Genomic DNA, 9455 nt, shown 5'->3' with positions numbered 1-9455 from the left:
AGGAACCATCAAGTGATCCCCCATTCCCAGCCTGTGACAAACAGAGGCGAGGGACATCATTCCTACCCATCCTGGCTAATAGCCACTGATGGACCTAACCTCCATGAATGTATCTAGCTCTTTTTTGAACCCTGGTAAAGTCCTAGTCTTCACAAGTCTCAGTTCATCCACAAATGCAATTCACATGCTAACGGACTTAATCATGATATGAGCTGGTGGGGACTCTACCTACTCAATAACCACTGAAGGTGCTTACAGCTCTCTGAATGGTATCCTTCCTGTTTTAGGAATCTATTGATAGACTTTGATTTTTATCTGCTATCTAAGTACGCATTTTCCAGATACTTAATGATGCTCTGTCTCCCACTCGCCTCCCTTTTTCTTTCTCTTCTCCTCTCCTATTTATTTCAAGTTTTCATAGTCCCAACTCATAACTCCGGTCATCTGAAGAAGTGGGCAGTGCCCCCGAAAGCTCATGATCCCATCTACATGTTTCATTAGTCTATAAAGTGCTTCCAGACCATTTGTTGTTTTTTCCCTTAACCAGTTATTTAATCTTCCTTGCTGTTGCACATTAGGTTCTTGGGCATTGTTCCTATCTTTTTTTCTTATCTTGATCCCTTATCTTCGTTCCACTAATTTTTTGACAAGTCTGTCTTCAGCCACCATCAGTTTTAAACTCTGCTGTCAGAAACGCACCACATAAAGAATTTCAGTAATGTTTGGAAATGGTAGATCCCAGAGCTTCGTGAAAGGTAAATACTATTGCAAGCCAGAAGGCTCCCAGTTTAATGTTTAAGATCTTTGTTTTCTCTGTGCTGTTTCTGTAGATTGGAGGGGCAGGCTTATACAGACCTGCTTGCCAACTGGCTGTGACACTTCTTGAGAGGAACCAGTTATCTGCTTTGCAAATGACGATGATGCTTTTGCTGACTCCTGCCACTGCGTAAGGACTTCCAGGCGGTGGGACAGGGTCTCTCTTGTAAACGCTACAGAATCCATTGCGAAGATCAGACTTTTTTTTCTGCCCCAGCGCTGAATAGAATGGCTGGCGACAACCACACGGCAGTGTCAGAATTCATCCTCCTGGCATTCGCTGACTCGCCAGCGCTGCTGGTTCCCATCTTTACACTCTTCCTCGCGATCTACAGTGTCACCGTGTTGGGGAATCTCGGGATGATCACGTTAATCAGCCTTGACCCGCAGCTCCACACCCCCATGTACTTTTTCCTCAGCAACTTGGCTTTTGTGGATTTCTGCTGCTCCTCTATGATCGCTCCCAAAGCTATGGAGACCTTCCTTGTGGAGAGCAAAGCCATTTCCTTTGCTGGATGCCTAGTGCAGTTTTATGTCTTTATAGCTGTGGTTTCTGCTGAATGCCTACTCTTGGCAATAATGGCCTATGACCGTTATGTGGCCATTTGCAATCCCTTGCTCTACACAACTGTCATGTCCCGAGGACTTTGTCTCAGGATGGCTGCCGGGGCATATACCCTGTGCTTACTGAACTCCACGATGCACATCACCTTCATAAGTCGTTTATCTTTCTGCCACTCCAACGTCATCAATCACTTTTTCTGTGATATCCCCTCGCTCTTCAAGCTCTCCTGCTCTGACACCCTCCTCAATGAAATGCTCATTTTCATTACCGCCGGAGGAAAAGCACTGAGTTCCATCCTGATCATTCTCGCTTCCTACACGTACATCCTCTCTGCCATCCTGAGGATCCCCTCCAGCCAGGGCAGATACAAAGCCTTCTCCACCTGCACCTCCCACCTGACCGCTGTCAGCATCTTCTACGTGACTGGCCTATTTATCAATTTACAGCCCCGTTCCAACTTCACACCCACTCAGAGCCAAGTGATTTCTGCGTTTTACACTCTCGTCATCCCCATGCTGAATCCTTTGATCTATAGCTTGAGGAACAAGGAAGTGAAAGCTGCTCTCAGACGAGTGATGAGCAGAAAAACCTTTTCTCCTTTATTCTGTTAGTTTGGTGTTAGATTCAAATAGCTAATTCCACAGCCTTGGCTAAGAGCAGGAGGTATCTCTTTAACCAATGAAATAGCACCTGAGATCATTTATTAATTTTTCAGCAAATCAAGAACGTAATTTTTAAACCTGTTTCAGAATGTTTTGCTCCACAGGACACAAAACCTTTCTTTTCAGATTTTGAAGGTGGTTTTTTTTAAAGATTTTTTTATTCAAAAACAATATTGCAGGAAATAGCATTTTGATTTAACAATGAAAATATCTCCTATAAAAATGTGAGAGCAAAGCATTTGCCGCTTTTCCCCCCCAATAAAACAATTCAGCAAATCAAACACGAATTTGCCAAATATTTTGGTCAACACAAACCTGTATGGTTGATTGGAGAAAATGTTTTGGTCTAAAGAAATCCATGGAGGTTAGGTCCATCAATGGCTATTAGCCAGGATGGGTAGGAAAGATGTGTCTAGCCTCTGTTTATTAGATGCTGGAGATGGGTGACAGGGGAAGGATCACTTGATGGTTCCCTGTTCTATTCACTCCCTCTGGAACATCTGGCATTGGCCAGTGTCGGCAGACAGGACACTGGGCTAGATGGACCTTTGGTCTGACCCAGTCTGGCCGCTCTTATGTTCGTCAGGGGTGGGGAACTTTTTTTGGGCCCAGGGCCACTGACCCACAGAAAAATCAGCTGGAGGTCACACAAAAGTGAGGAGTAAAAAATAAAAAAAATGATGTGGCCCCTGAGTGAGAAGAAGAGACACTCACTACATTCCCCTTGCATACCAGAGCCTGGAGGGGGGCAGGCTAGTAGATTTTGTGGGCCCCCTTAGACTCTGGGGTGGGACCAAAAATGAGGGGTTCAGAGTGTGGGAAGGCCTGCTGGGAAGTGGGCTTGGAATGTGGTGTCTGAGTGGGAGGGAGAGTACAGATGTGGTCGGGGGCTGATGGGTCTGGGTGGGAGCGGGTGCAGGAGCAGGGTAGGGAGTCTGGGTTGGAGAGGGTGCAGGTCTGGGTGGGAGAGGGTGAGGAGCAGGGTAGGAGGGCCTGGGTGGGAGGTAGGATGCCGGAGCAAAGTGGGGGATAGGCGGAGCCACTTCCTCCCCCTCCGAGACAGAGTCCATGGGTCAGATCCAGTCCCAGTTTGCCTGACTCCAGCTCCCCAGGCTCCAGATCTCTCCTGAAGCAGGGAGCCAGTGCTGGAGCTCCAGCCTGTAGGGGGAAGAGGGGGGCAGAAGACCGGCTCCCTGATGCAGGCATGGGAGCCCCAAGACTTGGTGGGGGGGAGGCAGATCCAGGCCATAGATTCCCCACCTCAATCTTAAATTCTTCCCATTTCCCATAATAGCGTGTCTTTGTGCAAGGTGCTCACGCAGAAGTGGGGGAGATGCTTTCAACGTGCCGTCCAAAATAGGACACAGCTCTGCTCATTTGGGGGGGGAAGCTGGTGTGTTCTTTTGTGCACCCCCATCTCTCCCCCTCCATATCAGACTCCCCTCTTCTCTTGCCACACCAGGGGTCTATGGTTTCCCACTTTCCCCCATATACCAATGGTTCCTGGTGCCCCTCTGTGAATTTTATATAATATTTTGTTGAATGATGCGTGTGTCTCTGTAAATGGGATTTAAGTGGTGGGCAAATGCTGTTATTCTTTACACAAATCGTGTTTGTCTGGAGCCCCAGGACAATGGCCTGACAGCTGATCACCTAGCAACTGAGGAACCTGGCTCGCTGCAGGAAACCAGCCAGTTTGACCAACTGGGGAAGAAAGAGTGACCCTAGAGGAGACTCTGTGCCGGGGAAGAGGAACAAGGGATGGGGGAGAAAGCCGCAGGGTGGTGCTTACGTATGTGCTGCTGGAAGTCGAGACTCAGAGATGGTTTGGGGCTTCCTGTGCTCAGGGACTTGGCTGTAACTGTCCTGTTTTGTGTCTTGACTGCTGGTTTTCTATGCTGTGTTCTGATCATCTCATAAACCCTTCTGGCTTACAATGCTGGCTGAGTCACTGCTGTCCGGGGCGCACTGGCTGTATAAATCCTCCTCAGGTATCCAGTTCAGGAGGACCCACTGAGAGGGCTCATGGTGTAAACCAGAGGTCTCGAAGGCTCCAAAGATCGGTCCCAGGACTACTCAGGAACTCTGAAACCTGGGGATCTGTGACACCCCATTCCACCATCTCTCACACACCATGGGCTCTGTTCCCCCCATGCAAGGTTCCCGTCGTCCCACCTCAGATCAAGGGTTCTCTATGCTCTCCTCCCCAGTTCCTCCCCAACCACCAGTGTTATTTCTTTTCTTTCAGTTTAGCAGATAAACATTGACATTTTAAGCCTTTATGGTGAGTAACAGCAGCATTAAGAAGGAGCCATATTGTGAGAAGGGAAGGTGTCATGGGCTGCCCTCGACAAATTATTTGATCTCCAAGCAATTACAAACTTCCCTGCAGCTAATGAGTCTACGCAGCAGACAAAAGCAATTCTACGTGCTCCCCGCTGCCACCACTCACTCAGTCTTTGGGTTTTCTCCTTTTCACCCAAGAGGGTTCTATCTATTGACACCTCGATGTTTTGGAGTTGGACGTGGGTTTTTTCCAATAGCTGTTGCATTGCACGCAGACAGACAAATGGAGACAGGCTACCAGGTTGAGGGGAAGGCCTTGATTTGCTTGGCCCATTAGCAGAAGTCGGAAATTGTTGACTGTGAAGATGTTAATATCTAGACACTTTAACAAGTACAAGTGTAAAATATAAGGCACTAGGAACAAAGGCTCTGTTCAAAGCTCTGCCATTCACCTATGGGGTGATATTGGATAGGTCAGTCAGCCTCTCTCCCTACCCCTCTGTCTGACTTATTTAGACTGTAAGCTGGGCTGTTTCTTACTATTTATTTGTACAACACCTAACAGAATGGGGAGGTGCCTGGCAATATGTTGTACACAATAGAACCGATACACAGACACCTCTCAGGGATAATCTAGATGGTGCTTGGTCCTGCCACGAGGGCAGGAGGCTGGACTTGATGACCTCTCGAGGTCCCTTCTAGTTCTAGTGTTCTATGATTCTATGGGGCAGAACTGAGACTGTGCAAACTTAACTGGCATTGCTTGAGGACTTGATTATGTGGCCTTGATTTAATTTTTTAAAGATATTAATAAATCCTCCTGAGTACAATGGGGATAATGAGTTTGGGATGATGGATTCCCATGAGGTCTCTCAGTTCCACACTTTGGAGCACAAGCCACCCAGCAAGAAACAAAAATATCAATTTGCCAACAGTCAGTGACAAACCCAGGGTAAGTAGTTCAATATTTCAGGGTGGTTTTGATCCCTAGGCACTTGGGGTGGCTAGATTCCTTTGCATAATTTCATGAAATTGCTGTTTCTCTTGCATAGTACTGTTTTGCACAAAAAAGCCCCGATGGCTAAAATGGCGATTGGGGCTTTTTTGCGCAAAGTGCATCTAGATTGTCACGGACGCTTTTCCGCAAAAAGTGCTTTTGCGGAAAAGCGTCCATGCCAATCTAGATGCTCTTTTCCTAAAATGCTTTTAACAGAAACTTTTCCGTTAAAAGCATTTCCGGAAAATCATGCCAGTGTAGACGTAGCCACAATGTATAACTATCAACTACTCAATAATACAATTTATTGATGATCTCTTTACTCTTTACAGCACGTTTATAAATGAAGACTAAATAAAGTGGGTAAAAAATTCAAATGACAAACCTTAGTTCCATTTTCAACTGATGTGGCTACTTAGGGGTATTTTTAAATGCATTTAGGCACCTAAAGCTGCAGTAATGTGCAGAATGGGATTTTCAAAGGTGCTGTAGGCACCTTATCCCCATTGATTAAGTGTCAAGGTGCTTTCAAAAATTCGGCTGTGCAAGTATCTGCATCTTAAGGGCCTAAACGCCTTTAGAAATTTGGCCCTAAGGAAGCCTAGTCCCATTGAACTCCAATGAGATTTACCTGCCAACATCTTAAGTCATTTTTTGAAAATGAAATTTAGGCTCCTGAGGCACTTAGCTGCACTTGAATATTTGACCGGAGATGGGAGATTAAGAAAGATTCAAAATATGAATTTGAAACCAGCTAACATTAGTCAAAAGGAGTAAACAAAAATCCAGTCATGCCCTTGGACAGATCTAAGGGGGAGAGATGCAAATGACAACATTTGATTGTTAAAAGGGATCAGGTAAGGTCTCTTTTTTTTATTAGATGACATCTTCCACTCTTCTCTGGTTTTCTTGATACAGGAAAGGAAATGTAGAATCAAAGGAAGTAAAAATTTTAAATGAACCAAACTGTTCCATAGAATCTCTCTGGGTAGTAATTCCATGCTCTAATAATAAGAACACAGCAGTAGGAATATATTACTGACCATCTGACCAGGATAGTGATAGTGACTGCAAAATGCTAAGGGAGATCAGAGATACTATAAAAATAAAAATACTCAATAACAGTGCGGAATTTCAACTATCCCCATATTGACTGGGTACATGTCACCTTAGGATAGGAAGCAGAGATAAAGTTTCTTGACACCTTAAATGACTGCTTCTTGGAGTAGCTGGTTCTGTAACCCATAAGAGGTGAGGGAATTCTTGATTTAGTCCTAAATGGAGTGCAGGATCTGGTCCAAGAGGTAAATATAAAACTGGGCCACTTGGAAATAGTGACCATAATGTAATAAAATTGAACATCCCTGGGAAAAACCTTAGCAGCCCAACACTGTGGCATTTAATTTCAGAATGGGGAACTACACAAAAATGAGGAGTTTAGTTGAACAGAAATGAAAAGGTACAGTGCCAAAAGTAAAATCCCCGCAAGCTGCATGGAAACTTTTCAAAGACACCATAATAGAGGCCCAACTTAAATGTATCCCCGAAATTTAAAAACACAGAGAACCAAAAAAGTGCCACCGTGGCTTAACCAGGTAAAAAAAGCAGTGAGAGATAAAAAGGCATCATTTAAAAAGTGGAAGTTAAATCCGAGAGAAGAAAATAGAAAGAAGCATAAACTCTGTCAAATTAAGTGTAAAAATATAATACAAAAAGCCAAAACGGAGTTTGAAGAACAACTAGCCAAAAACTCAAAAGGTAGTGGCAAAATGTTTTTTAAGTACATCAGAAGCAGGAAGCCTACTAAACATCTAGTGGGGCCCCTGGACAATCAAGATGTTTAAGGAGCACTCAAAAGACGATAAGGTCATTGCAGAGAAACTAAATGAATTCTTTGCGATGGTCTTCATGGCTGAGGATGTTAGTGAGATTCCCAAACCCGAGCCATTCTTTTTAGGTGACAAATCTGAGGAATTGTCCCAGATTGAGGTGCAATTAGAGGAGGTTTTGGAACAAATTGATGAACTTAACAGTAGCAAGACATTGGGACCAGATGGCATTCACCCAAGTGTTCTGAAAGAACTGAACTGCGAAATTGCAGAACTATTAACTGTGGTTTGTAGCCTGTCCTTTAAATCATTTTCTGTACCTAATGACTGGAAGATAGCTAATGTGATGCCAATATTTAGAAAGGGATTTAGAGGTGATCCTGGCAACTTGTAGATAAGGGGGTAGTGGTAGATGTGGTATACCTAGATGTTAGTAAAGCATTTGATATAGTCTAGCATGACCTTCTTATACAAATAAACTAGGGAAATACAACCTAGATGCTGCAACTATTAGGTGGGTGAATAACTGGTTGGATGACCATTCTTAGAGAGTAGTTATTAATAGTTCACAGTCATGGTGGAAGGGCATAACAAAAGGGTTTCCATGGGGATTAGTTTTGGGACTGGTTTTGTGCAATATTTTCATCAATGATTTAGATGATGGCATGGAGAATACACTTATAAAGTTTGCAGATGATACCACACTCGGAAGGGTTGCGCGTGCTTTGGAGGATAAGGTCACAAAGCAAAATGATCTGGACAAACTAGAGAAATGGTCTGAGGTAAATAGAGTGAAATTCAATAAGGAAAATGCAAAGTGCTCCACTGAGGAAAGAACAATCAATGTCATGCATACAAAATGGGAAGTGACTGTCTAGGAAAGAGTACTCCAGAAAGGGATTTAGGGGTCATAGTGGACCACAAGCTAAATATGAGTCAACAGTGTCACACTTTTGCAAAAAAAAGCAAATATAATTCTGGGAAGCATTAACAGGAGTGTTGTGAGCAAGACACGAGAAGTCATTCTTCCGCTCTACTTTGTTCTGAAAGGTCTCAACTGGAGTATTGTGTCCGGTTCTGGGTGCCACATTTCAGGAAAGGTATGGACACATTAGAGAACATCCAGAGAAGAGCAACAAGAATGATTAAAGGTCTAGAAAACATGAGTTATGAGGAAAGACAGAAAGAATTGGGTTTGTTTAGTTTAGAAAAGAGAAGATTGAGAGGGGACGTGAGAGCAGTTTTCAAGTATCTAAATGGGTGTTGCAAAGAAGAGGGAGAAAAATGGTTCTGCTTGGCCTCTGATGATAGGGCAAGAAGCAATGGGCTTAAATTGTAGCACAGGAGGTTTAGGTTGGATATTAGGAAAAACTTCCTACCTGTCACGGCAATGAAGCACTGGAATAAATTGCTTAGGTAGGCTGTAGAATCTCAACCACTGGAGATGTTTAAAAGCAGGTTAGACAAGCACCAGTCAGGGATGTTCTACATCAGAGGTGAGGAACCCTCAGGCCTAGGAGCCAGATGCGGCCTCTGACTTGCCTAGATCCAGCCCTCAAGGCTCAGAGCTCCCCTCCTAGCATTGGGGAGCCTGTATCTACTGAAAGACAGGAGCACACAAAATCTACTAGCCTAGGCCCCCTAGGCTCTGGTGTGTGAGAGGAATGTGGGGAGTGTCTTTCTCCTTCTCAGTCAGAGACCACGTCAGTGAAGGTTTGGGGTACAGTTATAGCTGTAAGCAGACGCTACTGAACCACCACACATGCATGCATCCTGACAATGGTCTCGGCTCAATCAGTGGCAGGATTTTGCACTGCCCCCTAGGCGGGACAAAGAATTAAGATGAGATATTGCAATAGGCTTACACTTAGACTATCTGTGAAACACATCATGGCTGCGTCTAGATCGGCATGATTTTCTGCAAATGCTTTTAATGGAAAAGTTTTCCATTAAAAGCATTTTCGGAACAGAGTGTCTAGATTGGCACAGACACTTTTCCGCAAAAGCACTTTTCTGACATTGCCATTTTCGAAATTGGGGCTTTTTTGCGGAAAACAAATCTGAGCTGTCTACACTGGTCCTTTTGTGCAAAAGCTTTGCGCAAAAGGGACTTTTGCCTGAACGGGAGCAGAATAGTATTTCCGCAAGAAGCACTGATTTCTTACAGTAGGAAGCCAGTGCTTTTGCGGAAATTCAAGCGGCCAGTGTAGACAGCTGGCAAGTTTTTCCGGAAAAGCTGCTGATTTTTTGGAAAAACTGGCCAGTCTAGACACAGCCTATATGTATCATCTTCTGCATTT

At 44.4% G+C, this 9455-nt stretch overlaps 1 protein-coding gene across 1 annotated transcript; it reads left to right on the top strand.

Moving 5' to 3' along the window:
* The first annotated feature begins 1044 nt into the window (after positions 1-1044).
* Positions 1045-6239, top strand: LOC102446190 (olfactory receptor 5F1-like). The gene is made up of 2 exons (XM_006116939.4): positions 1045-1953; positions 6207-6239. Exons 1-2 carry the CDS (start codon positions 1045-1047, stop codon positions 6237-6239), a joined length of 942 nt encoding a protein of 313 aa, XP_006117001.3.
* The last annotated feature ends 3216 nt before the right edge of the window (positions 6240-9455 follow it).

The sequence above is a fragment of the Pelodiscus sinensis genome, chromosome 5, assembly GCF_052426305.1.
Source record: "Pelodiscus sinensis isolate ZL-2025 chromosome 5, ASM5242630v1, whole genome shotgun sequence".
Lineage (NCBI taxonomy): Eukaryota > Metazoa > Chordata > Testudines > Trionychidae > Pelodiscus > Pelodiscus sinensis.
The sequence above is the reverse complement of the archived record's forward strand: the minus strand, read 5'-3'. Positions and strand labels throughout refer to the sequence as shown.

What these genes read in the sequence shown, in the direction of transcription:
- LOC102446190 (XM_006116939.4), top strand. Translation starts at nt 1,045, where the DNA reads ATGGCTGGCGACAACCACACGGCAGTGTCAGAATTCATCCTCCTGGCA. An exon ending in TGAAAGCTGCTCTCAGACGA is followed by an intron (nt 1,954 to 6,206) that starts GTGATGAGCAGA and finishes TTTTTTTATTAG; the next exon opens with ATGACATCTTCCACTCTTCT.